Here is a 19,860-nt window from a genome sequence, read left to right as displayed (position 1 = left end):
CTTTTCTTCTTGATATATTTTTCTTGCTGCTGGTAGCTGTCTAGCTTGTGCTAAAAAGTGTTTTGAGTATTGTTAAGAGTAACCACAAACAGAACTATTAAAATATATTTTTGTTGTTTTGAGAATTATTGTTATTCAACAATTTCAACAAATGTTGAAAACAGAGATGGGTTTAAAATTATAGCTTCATGTTGATAAAATTTAAGTTGACAAATTTGACATTCTTTTATCTGGCTAAATACAGATGGAATAATATAAAATATCCAGTTTCCTGGAGACCTCTGCTGGTATTATATATGTTCTTGTATTTTTGTTATGGATTACAAATATTTATATAGAGCTTAATTATTTCCCATTCCATAGAATATTTAATTGTCTAGCAGTTTTAAAATACCCCCATATTATTCATTGGGATTTGTGTTTGTTACTTGAAATCAAGGTACTGACAGTAATTTTTAGATATATCTTTCTGAAAGTTATTTTATGATATTATTTAACTGCAAATAGTTAGATATTGCAGTTGTAACATGGTCCACAAGAGTAGCCATGTAAATTCACAGGGGAAAAAATTCAGGTTCTGGAGTATTTTCTGATTTTTTTTTAAGATCTACTTTGACTCCATGATTGCTATATTTTTCACATTTCTTATCACTACTTTTGGATCTGCACAATCCAGTTTAATTGTTTATCCCTCCAGTCCATTTAAACTGCTGTTTTCTTCTAATGTCAAATTAGCTTTTTCTATTTTTTCCACATTGATACTACTCTTCCATTGTTTATGTTTGCCTATACAAATTACAATTATGATGATTGAAAGAACTGAAAGTCACCAAAATACACACACTCTATTATAACAAATCAACGAACACCTAGAGGCAAACAAAGTCATTACTAAAAGCTAACATAGGTTTGTCAAAAATAGATCATGCCAGACAAATCTTATTACATTCTTTGACCAAGTGACAAAATTAGTGGACCAGAGGAATGCTGTGGATATAATTTACTTGGACTTCAGTAAGGCATTTGATAAAGTAGATCACAACCTACTACTTGATAAGATAGAAAAATGTGGGTAGACAGAATCACCACCAGATGGATCCGTAGCTGGCTGACCGGCCGTACTCAGCGAGTGGTCCTCAATGGAACTGCATCTATATGGAGGGAAGTGTGTAGTGGGGTGCCCCAGGGCTCGGTTCTTGGCCCAGTGCTCTTCAACATCTTCATCAACGATTTGGATGAAGGGATAGATGGGGAACTCATCAAATTTGCAGACGACACCAAGCTGGCAGGAATAGCCAACACTCCAGAAGACAGGCTTAAGATACAGAAGGATCTGGAGAGACTTGAACACTGGGCACTATCTAACAAAATGAAATTCAATTGTGAAAAAAGCAAGGTTCTACATTTAGGCAAGAAAAACCAAATGCACAAGTACAGCATAGGTGGCAACATGCTCATCAGTAGTAACTGTGAGAGGGACCTCGGAGTCCTAGTAGACAATCACCTAAATATGAGCCAGCAGTGTGCTGCAGCTGCCAAAAAGGCCAACACAGTGCTAGGCTGCATTAACAGAGGGATAGAATCAAGATCACGTGAAGTATTAATACCACTCTTCAATGCCTTGGTACGGCCACACTTGGAATACTGCATCCAGTTTTGGTCACCACGATGTAAAAAAGATGTTGAGACTCTAGAAAGAGTACAGAGAAGAGCAACAAAGATGATTAGGGGACTGGAGGCTAAAACATATAAGGAACAGTTGCTAGAATTTGGTATGTCTAGTTTAACGAAGAGAAGGACAAGGGGGGACATGATAGCAGTATTCCAATATCTCATGGGCTGCCATAAAGAAGAGGGAATTAAGCTATTTTCCAAAGCACCTGAAGGCAGGACAAGAAGCAACGGGTGGAAACTAATCAAGGAGAGAAGCAACCTAGAACTAAGGAGAAACTTCCTGACAGTGAGAACAATTAATCAGTGGAACAACCTGCCTCCAGAAGCAATAAATGCTCCAACACTGGAAGTTTTTAAGAAGAGACTAGACAGCCATTTGTCCGAAATGGTGTAGGGTTTCCTGCCTGAACAGGGGGTTGGACTAGATGACCTCCAAGGTCCCTTCCAACTTTATTATTATTATTATTATTATTATTATTATTATTATTATTATTATTATTTACAACCTAAATATTTTGTAGCCTCACAAATCAGTCTTCATATTCTACAGGATTTGATCCATGTATATGATAAGGTGCAAGATAGATTTCAGGGAGAGCTTTATTCCCCCTCAGATAGTGAAATATTTCATACTTTTATGCATTCTCTATCTTGCAAATCATATGCATAACAAAAAAAACAAATTATCTATAGAAATAATTGACATATATAGATAACATTAATAAAGCAAGACAAGTGTTTATTAATTTACCTGATTTGGTTTTTTTGCTTAAGTATTTCAGGGATTCTACTTTATTGCATTATTAGAAATATCATTATAGGTTATTATAGGTATACCCATATAGGTATACCCATGAAAGCTAGTTTGGGACAGTGATTAAGGCTCCAGGCTACAAAACAAGAGAGAGTGAGTTCTAGTCCAACCTTGGGCACAAAGGATGATCCTGGGCCAGTCATTCTCTCTTAGCCCTAAGAAGAGGCCAATGGCAAACCAGTTTTAAAATCTTGCCAGTAAAACTGCAGAGACTTGTCCAGCCAGTTACCAGGTACCAGGTATTAACGCTGATATACCCAGGTTACCCAATTCCACTAAATCAATGCAGTCCTCACGCTGAACATCTTTGATGTATAGAAGTGACCAAAGTCGTTATTATTATTATTATTATTACTACTACTACTACTATTAACACACACACACACACACACACACACACACACACACACACGGAAACAGCAATCTGATCTTAAGCCCACGTTTCTATTTTTTTTTAAAGGAAAGCATTGGAATAGATTTATTTGTACGATTTGTACGATCATGGCAGTGAGTAAATAAATGTTACTCAGATAAATATCCCTATATTCCTTTCAGCTCCTCCCAACTGGATTCTGAAAATAAGTGATGTTCAGGTGGCTATAGAAGAAAGTATCTACTGGGAATGTAAGGCAAATGGCAGACCAAAGCCTTCTTATAGCTGGCTGAAGGATGGTGAACTTCTTCTCCCTCAGGTACAAACAATCTTCCAATGTTGATGCTCTGACATTGGGGATTAACTTGCAAGGATTTGTTTTCAGCACTGCTACTGAAAAAGAAAAACAGCAGAAACTATGTAGTCTTAAAGGTTTCATCTGTCCCACCGCAGACTTCTTGTCGTGCTGAGTGAATGTCACAAGATCACCTTGAGCTTTCCATATCATTAAAACAATGTAATTCAAGTCATACTTTTCAAAAAGCAAAAATCGCCCTTGAGCGCCTAGTTTTCAACCAATGCTCATTGAATGGTAGGCATTTAAGTGCCATTGACAAACATTTCATGCAATCAATTGGAACTGAGAAGCTGTGGGATTCCTTTGCAGGGCATATTTGCTTTGAGGAGAAGAAAGATACATAAAATGGCTGTACAATTTTTCAGCTCCTGCAACACCACAGGCAAACAAAATATCACCTGTAACAAAACCTCTGTTAAGTGCCAACTTGAAAAGCAAAACTGGGAATATAGCTATTCAGGCTATAAACCTCCTTTTTTCTGTTTTGTTTTTTTAGTGTATAAGTTTTAATTGAACTTTGTGGAATGTAAACAAGCTCTCTCGTCTGTATCCCTTTCACTTCTAGGGACTTCTGCTGACATGGCCAAATTGAGGGAATGACCTACCATTAGCAGTGTCACACAGAACTACCTAAAGATTAATGAGCTATAGAAAGAAAGGAAAAGATCTCATCAGCACCCCTCTATTCCTAATCTCACGAAAGGAGATCATTCCAGCCCTTGATTGTCTCAACTTTAAAGGCAAAAAATAAGCAAATCACAAATCGCTCTCACTTGCACTTTCTGAAACTGTTGTTGCCTAGATTCAATCAAATAAAGACTGTGCAATGTTAAATTTCAACTCCACCATTGAGAAGAGCCCAACATCTTTTCAAGATTATATTTGTTCCATGTTAAGATTTGCTAAAATACACACACACACATTCCTATTGTGTAGAGAAGCACTCTGCTACTTTTGTTATTGTTGTTATTGGTATTGTGAGTTCTTTTATCCTTAGACTGAACCCTGATTGTCCATTCTTTTGTGTCATGTGCTAATGTGACTTTCTTCATGCTGATCACTTGCAGATGGTTCTGAATTTAAATCACATTAAAGTAAAATAAGGATTATTAAAAGGTTATGATTTATATCTTTCGGGTATAACAATTTTAATCTGGTGGGGTGCATACAATTGCTTTGCAGTTTGCACCACTGAATATGATTACTTTTCTATTAACCTTCAAGGGAACAGAAAGCTGAATTTCTGAAGAACATGTCAGGCTGAGTTAGGCCATAACATGCCATAGGACAGCAGAAATTTTAGATTCAAAGAATTGAATCTTTGGGCTTCAAAGAATTATTAATTATTAATTAATTAATCAAAATTGTTCAGATGTCCAATCACTGAGAACAAGAAAAAACTTTGGAATTAATCACAATTCACTAATGCCTTTTGCCTTTAACATGATATGAATTTTGTTGGCAAAGATTCTAATTGTGTATGACTAATTATATATGACTTTTTTTAACCTTAATATTGACACTACCCACCTGTTTGACAATTAAAGTAATATCATTGCAGGAATATATAAATTCTGAAGGAAAGTTTTTTTGTTTATGTTATTAACTATTTTGCAGGAAAGACTTCAAATAGAACATGGAACACTTACCATTCCCAGTGTGAATCTCTCCGACACTGGGATGTATCAGTGTGTAGCAGAAAATAGATATGGAATCATCTATGTCAGTGCAGAATTGAGCGTAATTGGTGAGCTCCTTTTACTTAAAAGCTATTGAAAAGTTTCTATTGCCTTAACTTGTTTTATTACCTCTAATGAAGTCATTAATTAATGTGATATTAATTAAATTCTAGAAAAGTTGATCCAAAGCATTTTCTGAAAGTCAGTGGGAATAATTGCTCCTATATGTGAAATGTTTTATGTCATATTTTACTACTGTTTATTCTTAGAACTATAATTTGCTTCTTTGCAATGAAAGAGTTTTTACTGTGCATTATCTGATGTAAAGATGGACATGTTGTGAGGTCCACTGCATGTAAACACAGATACAAACAATATACAAATCCAGTTTCAGAACGTATCGTACATACACACACACACACACTTTCCTTTTGGTGGACTGGAGGAATTGAGCATTTCAAACTGCATTCATTATTTTATTGGCTTTTTAATCGTAGTTTTATACTTTTTTGTTTTGTTTTTGTGAAGTCATTTATTGTAAAATTAATTTTATGAAACTTTTGTTATTTTTGCAAAAAGGCAGTATGACAAATAATGGCAAACAATTCAGAATAACATTGCTTGCAGAACTACTGGAAATTGTCCAAAGCCCTATTTATTTTTTTTCCTCATCCTATTTAGAGTACACTTGTCTATTGACCTAACCATGCCATTGTCATGCCCAGGCACAATTTTTTTTTCATCTTCAGGATATTACATTCATCTCGTGCAGAATGTGAGTTACACAGACCTCCCTTAATAACACTGACATTAACCTATATTTTCCTTATTTCAGCATGACCCAATGAGAGCCTCATTCTGTAAAATCAATTTGTGTTCATCCATTAACTTGGAGGGTAACAAAGTCAGCTGATAGTAGTTGGCAACAGAAACAATGGAAACAGGATAGGGATTGGGAAAATGGATAACCAATTTCATTCCAGAATCTGCCAACTCTTTAATTCAGTAGTGGTGAAGGGTTATTTAATTTCTCCCAACCATTTCCTAAGATTTCTATGATTGGAAACAATAGCAATAATAATAATAATAATAATAATAATAATAATAATAATAATAATAATAATAATAATAGTTGTTGTTGTTGTTGTTTCCAAAGACCTACAAATAGAAATAGAAAGACTGTGGCAAAGGCAAGCAAGGGTAGTACCAATAGTAATAGGGGCCTTGGGTGCAATCCCAAAACAACTGGAGCACCACTTGATCACCATTGGCATTGACAAATTCGCCATTAGTCAATTGCAAAAGGCGGCCTTACTAGGAACTACTTCCATCCTGCAACGATATCTGTAATACCATCAAACATCGATATCTGCCTATCCCAGGTCCTTGGTAAGGACTCGATAGGTATAGAAAAATGCCAAATCCAGTCTAAACATCTGGCTGACTGTGTAATAATAATAATAATAACAACAACAACAACAACAACAATAATAATACCATCAAACATCCACATCTGCCTATCCCAGGTCCTGGGTAAGGACTCGATAGGTAGACAAAATGCCAAATCCAGTCTGAACATCTTGCTGACAGTGCGATGATCCATAATAATAATAATAATAATAATAATAATAATAATAATAATAATAATAATAAAATAGAGAAAGTCATAGAAAATGATAAAATTAAACTGCTCTGGGACTTCAGAATTCAAACAGACAAGCACCTGCAACATAACACCCCAGACTTAACAATTGTCGATAAGAAAGACAAAAAAGTCTGGATAGTGGACGTGGCAGTGCCTGGAGACAGCAGAATAGAAGAGAAAGAACTGGAGAAGATAACAAAATACAAAGACCTACAAATAGAAATAGAAAGACTGTGGCAAAAGCAAGCAAGGGTAGTACCAATAGTCATAGGCTCCTTGGGTGCAATCCCAAAACAACTGGAGCACCACTTGAACACCATTGGCATTGACAAATTCGCTATTAGTCAATTGCAAAAGGCGGCCTTACTAGGAACTGCTTCCATCTTGCGACGATATCTGTAATACCATCAAACATCCACATCTGCCTATCCCAGGTCCTGGGTAAGGACTCGATAGGTAGACAAAATGCCAAATCCAGTCTGAACATCTGGCTGACTGTGCGATGATCGATAATGATGATGATGATGATGATGATGATGATGGAATGTTACAATGTACCCTCTATAGGTGTGGAGGTACACTGACATGGCTGGGCAAACTGTCCTCCAGGAATGCTTATATATGAATATATTCAAGTATACCAGTTTTATATGTAATCTCTTCTATCTTATTTTTAAAAATATAAGCATTAAAATAGTTTGCCATTCCATTCCCAGGAATTTTTTTTAACTTCCTAGCCTTATCTGTGGCCCTTGTTACTCTTGATTATCTCCCATTCACCTTCTAAGTGGATCAGAATATAAGAACACAATGTCTTACTGGCCCATTTTCTCTAGCATTCTAATCTCTCAGTGGCCACCCAATTGCACAAGGAAGGCTTCTGGTTTCCAAGCAGATGATCTCAGTAAGGAAGCACACTGCCATGAAGGTTAAAAGTCCATTCATCTCCATTATGAATTGGCCCAACCCCCTTTTGAAGGCAGCAAAGATGATACTCAGCCCCACATCTAATGGTGGTGAATTATAAAGTTTAATTACTGGCTACACTTGGCTTTCAAAGCTAGACAGGATAAGGTGGGGGTTGTTGTTGGGTATTTTTCTTTTCTTCTGAGACACAAAGTGCATTCACAATCCATAAAGTGAGAGTGGCAAGTATAAAAATAAAGCTGATTTAATGTAATTCATATTTGACTAGATTTTATTATACTTTATAATATAGTAATGTTTTCCTAAGACAGATATAGAAATCTGCTTGACATTTGATTAATGTGATACACATATCTGTAGTTTCCCCTTTTTTATTTTATTTCTTTGCTTGCTTGTCTTTTTTATTTGTAATTTTTCATGGAATCTTTTTTTCTTTCTCCTTTCTTTTTCTTTTCTTTCCTTCCTTTTCTTTCTTTTTGCATTTTATAATTTTATTCCTTGCTATAAAATTTTCTAATTACTCAATAATAAAATATTTGAATTGATTATATTTAATAAACTTAATTGTTCCCCATGTATAGCAATTAATAATAAGTCTCTTCTGCTGCATTCATAAACACAATTTTAATATTAAATTATAGATATAGTGATAAACTTTCAGAGGTGCTTATGAGTTGCATGTAGCCTTGTGATCTCAGTTTTACCTTTATGTGTTTACTGGAACTTGAGCTGAGTGTAGTATTTATCTGGACAGCAATAATTCTGCAATGGATTATTAAACAATTGGAGTAAAACCTCAACAGATTCTGGCAAGGGGTCAATTGCCACTTCAGTGGATTTATCTAATTGGGCAGATCACCAAAGATCATAATGTCAAGGACAAGATCTTTTCTTACCGCCCTGTTTTATGTACTTTGGAGCACCAAACAAGAATTATTTAATTTTGTATTTGCATATTTGTTTGAAACATTTATCCTGCTGTTAACTAAAAATAATACTGAGGAGGGAAGGATGGCTGTAAACATGAGGAGGATCAGTATACATCAGGGGTAGGCAACCTTGGCTCTTTTATGACTTGTGGACTTCAACTCCCAGAATTCTGGAATTCTGGGAGTTGAAGTCCATGAGCCATAAAAGAGCCAAGGTTGCTTATCCCTGATATAGATGGATCCACATGGATAAGAGTTAGATCACAGAACCTGTTCTCTGCACACTTCAAATATGATCCACAAAAGGTGTACCCCTCCTTGCTCATCCCTGAAGTGGCTTGACTTTTTTCACACTTCTTCCTGAATCCCACAAAGTAGGATTCAGTGCTTTATGAGTCAGGCTGACTTTATTGAATTTACTTCTTAAAATAATAACATCTTTTTTATTTCCTGTTGTGCTATTTTAAGGAATAGCAGAGAGGTTCTGTTGTTATACAACATCCAAAGCTTTTTATGTGGCAGTTTCTTCCAAATCCTTTTTGAAGCCTGCAAAGCCTCCCAGGTCATTTGGAAGGCTTCGTACACTGATGGCGAACCTTTTGGGCTTGGCGTGTCAAAATTCAGAAAATGCCTAACTGGACCCTGATGGATGTCCCATACACACGCCCATAAAAGAGGGAGATTTATCTACATTTAAACACCCCATGTAGTGGATGGAAGAAATGGGCAGTTGCCATATTTTGCAAATTGCTGTCTCCTTCATGTCCCCCCCAATCACAATTTTTAAGATGACAGATCATGTGCTAAAATGGATGGTGAGAATCCATGTTAAGTTTTGAATAGTAGAGGGCCAAATTTTTCTTATATTGTTGTTCTTTGGTGACTCAAACAAGAAGAATAGTTCTTGTTCAGTGTGGGTAATTGGTGGTGTGTCAACCTTTCACATGCATTTCATAGGTTTGCCGTCACAACTTAGTGTAATACCAAAAGCACTATTGTGTAAGCACTTATTATATAAATTTGATGTAAATTTTCTGCATCTATCTACCAGTTGTTTAAGAATCGCTTGAGAAAACTATTGCTAACAGCAACAACAACAACAATAATGATAATAACAATAATAGGCAGATTGGAGGTCTCCTAATCCAACCCCATGCTCAGCCAGGAAACCTTATCACCATTTCAGACAAATGGTTGTCCAGTCTCTTCTTAAAAACTTTCAGTGTTGGAGCATTCACAACTTCTGGAGGCAGATTGTTCTAACTGTCAGGAAATTTCTCCTTAGTTCTAGGTTGCTTCTCTCGATTAGTTTCCATCCATTGCTTTTTGTTCTGCCTTCAGGTGCTTTGGAGAATAGCTTGACTCCCTCTTCTTTGTGGCAACCCTGGAGATATTGGAACACTGCTATCATGTCCCCCCTCATCCTTCTCTTCATTAAACTAGACATATCCAATTCCAGCAACTGTTCCTTATAAGCTTTAGCCTCCAGTCTCCTAATCATCTTTGTTGCTCTTCTCTGTACTCTTTCTAGAGTCTCAACATCTTTTTTACATCATGGTGACCAAAGCTGGATGCAGTATTCCAAGTGTGGCCTTACCAAGGCATTGTAAAGTGGTATTAACATTCATGTGATCTTGATTCTATCCCTGTTAATGCAGCCTAGCACTGTGTTGGCTTTTTTGGCAGCTGCAGCACACTGCTGGCTCATATTTAAGTGATTGTCCACTGGGACTAATATTATAACTTCAGATCAAGACAAAGGGACGTTGTCTTACCTGAACGCCTTTTCTCAGCATGATGATGGAGAATCCACGGATGGGTTGTCTTAATCTATCTGCTCCAATTAGACTAAGTCTGAAATTTAGTACAGCTCCTCTGTGCCAACTTCACCCCAGTTTTAGGCTAAGGCGATACTCAGACTTTAGTCTGACGCGTCTGATCAATATGGGAACCAGGCCAACTGACCTTATGGGAGGGAGTGGATTCTCCATCATCATGCTGAGAAAAGGCGTTCAGGTAAGACAACACCCCTTTCTCCAGCATGATTGGATGGAGAACCCACGGATGGGACATACCAAAGCCCTGTGTCCCTAGGGTGGGGAATTAGATTGGGCCTGGGTTCCATCCAACGTTAATGTGTGTTCTAGAACCTTGCAGCCAAATGAAGCCGTAGAAAAGGCATATATATCCATCTTGTAGTGACGGACAAGGGAAGAGGGTGATGCCCATGTTGTTGCTCTAGAAATTCCCTCTATGGAGGCCTGATTAGACCAGGCAGCTGTAGTAGCTGTGCCCGGGTGGAATGGGCCGTGAAATGCCTAGGAGCTTGCAGTGACTGAGTCTGGTATGCCAGAGAAATACAAGCTCTAATCCACCTGCGTATTGTGGGTGAAGAAACCTTCTGACCTAGTGATGAAGGGTGATAGGACACAAACAGAGCCTCTGTTTTGTGGAAGGATGAGGTTCTCTGTATATAACAATATAAAGCCTTGCGCACATCCTATTTGTTCCACTGAACCTCTATGTCAGGGGTAGGCAACCCAAAACACTTAAAGAGCCACTTGGACCCGTTTCCCACCAAAAACAAAACACTGGGAGCCGCAAAACCCTTTTGATATCTAAAATGAAGATAACACTGCATATATCCTTTTTTACCTTTATTATAGGTGTGTGTGTGTTTGTGTGTGTATGTATATGTATGTGTGTATATATGTATATGTATGTATGAATGTGTATACACACACACACACACACACACACACACACATACACGTAAAAAAAGGATATATGCAGTGTTATCTTCATTTTAGATGTCAAAAGGGTCTCTCTCTCTCTCTGTCTCTCTCTCCCTCCCTCTCTATCTGCCCTTGGTCTGCCACTCCTCTTCCCTCCCCCCCGCTCTCTTTCTTTCTTTCTTTCTTTCTCTCTCTCTCTCTCTCTCTCCCTCTCTTTCTCTCTCTCTCTTTCTCCCCCCCCTCCTATCTGCTGCTCACCTGGCAAGCTTCAAACTGTTGTCCAACAAGCAACCTCGTCTCTTTTATGACTCATGGACTTCAACTCCCAGAATTCCTGAGTCAGCCTAGCTGGGCTAGCTAGCTCTCTCCTGCCCTTCCTGCTTCCTGCTTCCTGCAGAGATGCAGCAAAGGGAGGAGCTCTGCCCAGTAAGCTTTTCAGCTCCTCGGAGAATACTGTGAGTGCACTCTCTTTTACACATACACACAGACACACACACACACACACACACACACACACACACACACACACAAACATACACACAGAGAGAGAGAGAGAGAGAGAGAGAGAGAGAGAGAAGCAGGGAAGCGCAATTGCCTCTCTCTGTCTGTCTCTCTCTGCAAAGGCAGAGGAGGCTGGGAGCCACAGGGGAAGGCTCAAAGAGCCGCATGCGGCTCCGGAGCCACAGGTTGCCGACCTGTGCTCTATGTCATTAGATTTGTTCCACTGAACCTCTATGTCATTAGATGGGTTAGGACAGAAGTCCGGCAAAACTATTTCCTGAGATCTATGATACAAGGACTTGACCTTAGGCACGAAGGAGGGGTCTAGCCTAAGGTTACCCTGTCCTTATGGAAAGTATACAGGTCCTTCCTCACTGAAGAGCAGCCAGTTCAGAGATCCTTCTGGCTGAAGTTACAGCACAAGAAATGCCACCTTCATTGATAACTGTTTGAACAAACAAGTGTCAGTAGGTTCAAAGGGTGGCAAAACAAGAGCCTGTAAAACCTGATGAAGATCCCACGAGGGGTATCTATGTACAGTTGGTGGTCTGGCGTTGTTAACTCCCTTCAGGAAGGAGCGTATCATAGGGTGATGTGTTAAGGATTCATTGCCGTGGGAAATAACTGTGGCAAGTGCTGCTACCGGCCTGCGGATGGTGCTTGTGGAAAGCCCCTTGTCCAGACCATCCATCAGGAACTCCAAGATAACTGGCACTGAAACCGCCAAAAGGTCAATTTTGTGAACCGAACACCAATTACAGAAGCTTTCCCACGTGGCATTGTATATTCTATTCGTTGAGGGTCGCTTGGATTGCTGAATCATAGCTATGACCCTTGAGGAATATGAGTCTCGGCCTAAGGCCTGCCTCTCAAGTGCCAGACGGTTAACTGGAGCAATTGAGGGTCCGGATGGCGTATTTCCCCCCTGAATGAGGGAGATGCGATTTGCTGGGATCCTCCATAGAGGGGATGCGGAGAGCTCCATCAGGTCGGCGAACCAAGAGCGTCTCGGCAATGCGGCGCAACCAGGAGACCTCTGCTCGTTCGCGAAGGATCTTCCTGATTGTGGCAGGAAGAAGTGGCAGGGGAGAGAAGGCATAGAGCAGTTCATTGGGCCAGGGACTGCGGAGCACATCTGTTCCCTCCGCTGATGGAGACGGGAACCTGGAAAGGAATCTGGGAAGTTGTGAGTTGGTTGGGGAAGCAAAAAGGTCTAAGGTTGGGGAACCAAACCTGTCCATGATCTCTCTGAACACCTTCGGATCCAGCTGCCATTCGAAATGGTCCACGGTGGCTCTGCTCAGTGAGTCCGCCTGCTGGTTGGTCATTCCGGATATGTGCTCTGCCCTGATGGAGGCAAGATTCAGTTCCGCCCAGGACCCCAGCAATTTGGCCTCCTGCATGAGAGGCCTGGACGTTGTCCCCCCTTGTCTGTTGACATGGGCCTTGGCTGTAATGTTGTCAGTTAAAATTAGGACATGTTGGCCCTGTACTATATCGCTGAATCTCTTTAGGGCCATATGTATGGCTTTGAGTTCCAGCCAGTTTATATTGTTCTTTAGATCCTGCTTGGACCACCGACCTTGAGCCCAGTGCGTGTGGAGGTGTGCCCCCCACCCAAACAGGCTTGTGTCTGTGGTAATGGTAATCCTGTCTGGTTCTTTGAATTCTGTTCCCCGTGACAGAGCTGGGGAGTCCCACCATCGAAGGGAGTTCAACACCGACTGTGGAACTCGGACCTTCTGGTGGGATGTGCTGGTGTGAAGTCTCTGAAATGGAAGAAGAAGCCACTGTAATTCTCTGGCATGAAGACGTGCCCATGGCACAATTTGCACGCAGGACACCGTCTTCCCCAGTAGCTGTGATAGGGAGGTCAATGTGACTACTCTGTCCCTTCGGATCTGACGTACAAGAGTCTGAATAGAGTTCCGTCGGTCCTGAGATAGGTAGACCGTACAATTGTCCATGTCTATAACAGTGCCCAAATGGAGGAGCCGGGTTGTTGGTACGGTATGACTTTTCTGGAAATTAACAGAAAATCCGTGTTCCTGAAAGACCTTGATGGCTAGGGCGAGGTCTGACTGAGCGTTTCGGAATGATGATGACTGAATTAGTATGTCATCTAAATGGCATTGAATTCTGATTGGAATTTGTCTAAGGTGGGCTGCGAGCACTGCCAGTACCTTGTAAATACCCTCGGTGTCGATGAGAGGCCAAATGGTAGGGCTCTGTACTGGTAGTGGTGTTGGGCATAGCTGAATCTGAGGAATTTGCGGTGGTTAGGAAAAATGGGAATGTGCAAATATGCCTCAGTTTGGTCTATTGAGATAAGAAAGTCACCTTGCCTGATGCTGGCCAGGATTGATTGAAGTGTTGCATCTTAAACTTCTTATACCTCAAGTAAGGTTTAGATCTTTCAAGTCTAAGATTGCCCTCCAGCCCCCCGAAGTCTTAGGGATGACGAAGAGTTTTGAGTAAAACCTTCGTCCTTCTTGGTCTTGTGGTACTGGTTCAATTGTTTGTATTTGTAATAAAGGAGCTATGGCCTCTGACATAAGGTCAGCCCTGGACCTGCTCGTTGGAATAGGGCAAGAGCGGAATTGTCAGGTGGTTGAGAACAAATTCTAGTCTCAGACCTTGGGTGACGGTGTCTAACACCCATGCATCTGTATTGGTGGCTGCCCAAGTCTGGAAAAAAGGGCCAGCCGGCTTCCTATGGAAGCTGAGACTGTGAGATCACTTGCCTTGTTTAGAGGAACGGCCCCCCGTGCCTCGAAGAGGCCGCTTGGCCTGGATCTGTGGTCTGCTTCTGTATGCTGAACGATCCTGCTGTCGTTCTTGTGTCTGAAAGGAATAGAGGGATGCCTGGGCCCAGTCCCAAGATGGAGCTGGTCGAAAGGCTGCCTCCTGTAACTGCTCTGTGAGTTAACCAGAGTTTTACGATTGTCCTTACCTTCAGTTAAGTATGGTTCTAGTGCCTTACCAAAGAGATGTCCACCTGTGTAAGGTTTAGAGGCCAGACGCCACTTGGTCTTGGTGTCTGCTCGCCAATTCCTGGGCCAAGGAGCCTTCGTGCTGAGATGTCTGCAGCGATGGTCTGGGCAGTGTATCTAGCCATGTGCAGAGAAGCGTTGGCTAGGTACTGGGAAGTAGCCACTAACTTACCCAGATTTTGGTGAGCTCTGAGCTGGTCCAGAGGGATCATGTCCTGGAGCTCACGTAACCCAAGGGCTGAAGCCCTGGTGAAGAAGGACATGGATGTTGCCGCCTTTGTTGCCCAGGCTGATGCCAGATGGGACCTACGCAATGCGGAGTCAATCTTTTTATTCTCCGCCCTAAGTGCCTCATTTATATCCTCTGGAATGTTAGCATTGGGAAACAATGAGTTCAATGTTCATCAATCTCAGGAATCTCCAATAGGGAGGTCAGAGAGGGGGCAACATTGAATAATGTCTTCTCTATGGCACCAGGACTTGAGAGGGATCCTAACTTCTCCCATTGTTTTTGAACCTTATTGAGAAAAAGGGGAGGGCAGGGGAGTTCTGAGAGACTGAGGGCTCAGTATATATGGCATGGGGACCCTTGGATGTTGTAGGTGGGCCTCCTGTTCTTGAGAGTTGTGCAGGCCTTGATTAGCAAGGAATTAAAAGTGAATGGTCAAAGAGACCGACAGGAGGGGTGGGATCAGATGAAGTGATATCTTCATCCTCTGACATAATCAGGCCCGATGGTTCAGCCCCTGTTGATTCTAGATCTGATGAAGCTTCATCCATGATATCGGGAGATTGTAGGGGTGGCTGTTGGGCGTGGGGAACCATGAATTGAGCCACAGACTGAGCTATCATGGACTGAAGGTAGTCCAGGTTTAGAGTCTGGTTCTCAGGGGGGCAAAGTCCTGCTGCAGTGGGGGTGAATGTGGTCTGGGGGCCCACATTAAGGGTATCCTGGTTAGTCAAGCCTCTCCCTGGGTCCGCCCTTGTGGCTGATTCTAGTTGGGAAATTCCCCTGGGGGGAGACCAGGCCCCTGGGGCTGAGGCACAATGTGAGGAAAGGGGTTCAAAAATGTGCCTTCCCATTGTGCCAGTCTGACCTGGGGAAGCTGCCCTCTGTGGATTAGTGGTTTCCCTGCTTGACTTGGCTTGCTTGGAGTTATTCTTTCCACTTGCCTCAGTAGGATGTTTCCTCTTGGCCGGCTCGTTGGTAGACTTTTCTGCCATGATGAATCTGCTTTTGGCTCAACCTCAGCAAAACGACCCTCCCTCAGCGTTATAACTTACTAAGGGAGCCCAGCAGAGATGATCCAGCCTGGTGAGGGGGATGGGCCATGGGGGGTTGGTAGGCACTCCGTCCTTCCGGAACGAGCTGGCCCTCCCCAATCCAATCACTCTTGTCTGATGATAAGGTTGATCAAATCTAGAGGCCTCTGCCTCAACTTGTCAGAAAACTGCCTTCTGGAATGCTCCTGCAGGCAGTCTGGGCCTCTGCAAGTTTCAAAATGGTGGCCGGGAGGTGATTCAAAATGGCGGCAGCAAGCTCTGTGTGCCAAAAACGGCTGTTAGAAAGGAGGCCTTGAGGCCTGAGGCCTAACTGCGATGAGCCCTCGTTCCGGTGAATCGCCTGGGCTCCTAGCGCAGCAGAGGCCTGAATTGAGGTGAGCCCTCGTTCCGGAGAATCGCCTGGGCTCCTAGCGCAGCGGAGGGTGTTAGGATGGTCAGCTGAGAGGCGCTGAGGCTGGCCGAGGCCGATAATGCCTCCAGGCTTCGGAAGATAAGATCGCACCGAAAACGTTCTTCTGAGGCCGAGGGACCTAGAAAAGGCTCCCTCCAGGCCTGGCGAGCTTCGTCGCCGCTTGCGGAACCCCCCCGTCGATCGGCAAGGCTTACCCTTGCCTCTGGAACTGCATGCGATCAGCGGACGAGGATCGGGCCCTCTGATGATCAGCTGGCAGCCAGGGAATCCTCGGAGCGGCGGCTGACACTTTGGACCTTCCAACGCCGAGGAACGGCCCCCTGTAGGGCTTACCTTGTCTCAGGTGAAGGTAAAAAAACCCAAAGGAAATTGCTCTTAAGGAGAGTTCTCCAAGATAAGAGGGGTTCCTGCCCAGCCTGTCAGCCTAGTCAGGCTGTAGGCTGAGGGTGGATGATCACTAGATAATCCTGTACTAATATTAACCTGTATTAATATTATCAAATCACAATGATGAGGATTGGAACTAAGCTAAGAAATACAAAGTCTTCTGCTCCAGGAGCGAAGAAAAAAACGTGTCTTAGAGCAAAGAGACTAAGTCTAAAACTGGAGTGCAGTTGGCACAGAGGGGCGGTACTAAATTTCAGACTTAGTCTAATTGGAGCAGATAGATTAAGACAACCCATCCATGGGTTCTCCATCCAATCATGCTGGAGAAAGGTTTTGAGCACACTGGCCCAATCTGCAACTTCATTTTATTAACCTTACTATATTTTTGCTTTTATACCTAACACTTTTGAAATTTTATTGTGTTCACTTGTGCTACTGTAAGAAACCTCTTAGGTGAAATAAACCTAAGATTCAATAAAAAGGTTTAATTTTTAAACAAGTGAATAAAGTTTTGGTATTTTTATATGTTTGAAAAAGAATGTTCAGCAGCATATGTTGTATCTGCTCAGAAGATTTAAAATATTTTCTAAGCAGAATTTTATTTTTTGTTTATTTCGTGTTCAAAAAAAACCAATACATATTTTCAATAGAAAAAAATCAATACATATTTTCAATAGAAAAAATCAATAGATATTTTCAGGGAAAAACTCATTTTTTCCACTTCTTTTGGAAGAAAGAACAATAGAGTTCAGCAAAATAGGATCCATACTGGAAAGTTTTATCTCATATAAGATTGTTTCATATAAAAGGAATCTAAAGAAAACTCTCTATGTCTCTAAAATCTATTCAGCTATTCCGGGGAGTCCTCATTTAGCAACCACAATTGGAACTGGCAACTCCTTTGCTAAATCAAGTGGTCACTAAATGTGAAATCATGTGATCCCAACTGAGTTTTCCTTTTCCTCATTGCTAGATCCTTTGAACAGCACAGGGATAACTGGCTCAAAGCTGACAAGACTAATCATTTCACACTCAGTTTTTATTTTCTTCTTAACCATTTCCTACCCTTTCAAATGCTCACCCTAGCATTGGGAAAATTAACAAGAAAGAAATTCAAATTTGTTTTTATATTCATTGAAGAAGGGAGTTTAAGAGAGTATGTAGGCACACAATGGGGAATACCCATTGAAAGCAATATGTTGGTGTTGGCAGCCACAAGCTGCTATGCAAACAGGCTGGTGTATTCCACACTCTGTACCTACTTACTCTCTTGTAATTGAATATGTCTGTTTGGGGAGTGTTTGGATCAAGGAAAAGAGAGATTGTTTATAGAAATTGCCTGGTCTTTTTTTTTTTTCTTCACCCCAAGTAGAGAGATTGGAGAAAAATGGTTTAAAATAGAGCAGGGGTGTCAAACTCACTGCTTCACATGACGTGTCGTGACGTATCGCAACTTTTTTCCCCTTGCTGGACTGGAGTGGGCACGGCTTCCACATGATGCATCTGGTCCGTAGGCCGGCAGTTTGACACCCCTGGAATAGAGTAAGTAGACACACAATGGGGAATACACCAGGCTATTTGCATATTCATTATATTTCCATACACTCATGGCTGCCAGCACCAGCACTTTTGATGGGTATTTCCCTGGTGGGCCTGCTTCCTCTCTTTTAATCTCTTCCTGTCCAACCTCTTTGCTCTGTAAAGGGGAAAAAATGACAAAGGTCAGACACAGGACAATGTGTACTGACTGTAATGGTAGTCATGTGACTGAGGGATAGCAAGGTTTTAACTTTGAACAGTCACTGAGTGACAGTGTGTAAGTACAGACTGCCTGTAATATATTATTGTACAGTATACTTAAAAGAAATACAAATTATGTATAATATAAAAGTGTTCAATTTTGTCTTATGTTAAATTGTTTATAGTACCTATAAAAGTTTTGCCTAAACATAAAGGTGTAACAATGAAAATAAGGACAATATTTCTACATTTATTTCTATAAAGGAAAAATGATGTACACAACAGTTCCTTAGTTGAAAACAATTAAATATACTAGAATGAGTGAATAAAATGCACAGTATTTTTTCCCAGATATTCACATTAAAGAAATCAATATTCTAGGAAATTTTAAGAAGGATGAGATAAAACTGTATAACCAAATCATTTAAGTATTTAAAAAGCAATGTGCGGCTGAGTTAATCGATAATTCAATGACATACAAGTATCTTTAGTACAAGTCTCAAACTACCACATTAAATATTTCCTCTCTTTTCCCCTTAGTATTTACTGTCTCATGTTTAAACTAATACAATTCTTATTATATCAATTAAATAAAAATAACATTCTTACATTTATCAATAATTTTTAGCTTATACATATCCTGGTTATTTTAACATTCAGTCTTTATAGACAATCAATGCCCTAATTAGTTTTCCCCAATTTTTAGTTTCCCATTAATATTTAAATTTAACATTTAATATTTATAATTTCCAAGTTTTAAATAACCAAAGTTCCCTTTATCACAATTCATCACAAAGTCTAATATTCAGGATACACGTCTTGTCTATTTGAATATATTCTATTTCTCACCATCTTACATCATCTAATTAATAATACAGTATAACATTCTTATTTTCTATAAATTTCCAAATGTCTTAAATTTAGTAACCAAAATCTTTCTTGTTTCAGCATCAAATACTTCCACTCTTTTTCTCTTAATGTCTACTATCTCATATTTAAGCTAGTACAGTTCTTGTTATATCAGCTAAATAAAAACATGTTTATTTCATTTATCAATAGATTTTTAGCTTACATATATCTTAATTACTTTTACATTCAAAACAAATCAATATTCAAATTTAACTTTTAATATTTATACTTCCAGGTTTTAAATGACCAAAGTTTTCTTTATCTCATTTCATAACAAAATCTAGTATTCAAAGTACACATCTTGTCCATTTGAGTATATTCTATTTTAATCCTCACTAATAAGTCAAAACCCCAATTTTCTTCAGCCTTATTTTAGCTTTCTTTCTTTGCCAACTCACCTTCCATATCCGTGCTTTTAAGTCATCAAATAGATCTACCTCTGTTATTATATATATTGTTTGAGATAATGGAGGCCATCCAGTTGCCATTTTTTGGGAAGG

General features: G+C 40.3%; 1 protein-coding gene across 4 annotated transcripts in view; it reads left to right on the top strand.

Annotated features, from left to right (window-relative positions):
• Positions 1 to 19,860, top strand: part of CNTN4 (contactin 4) — a 175,042-nt gene that overhangs the window by 62,511 nt on the left and 92,671 nt on the right. For all 4 annotated transcript variants that reach the window (XM_039321679.1, XM_039321681.1, XM_039321678.1 and 1 more), the window contains exons 5-6: positions 3,044 to 3,180; positions 4,837 to 4,966. In XM_039321679.1, the coding sequence (XP_039177613.1) occupies positions 3,044 to 3,180; positions 4,837 to 4,966 (267 nt within the window). The remainder of the gene's footprint in view (positions 1 to 3,043; positions 3,181 to 4,836; positions 4,967 to 19,860) is intronic.

Source organism: Crotalus tigris, unplaced genomic scaffold (assembly GCF_016545835.1).
Source record: "Crotalus tigris isolate CLP2741 ecotype Arizona unplaced genomic scaffold, ASM1654583v1 scf7180000023780.715972, whole genome shotgun sequence".
In the NCBI taxonomy this organism is placed as follows: domain Eukaryota; kingdom Metazoa; phylum Chordata; class Lepidosauria; order Squamata; family Viperidae; genus Crotalus; species Crotalus tigris.
Note: the sequence above shows the minus strand (reverse complement) of the source record. Positions and strands in the feature narration are given on the sequence as shown.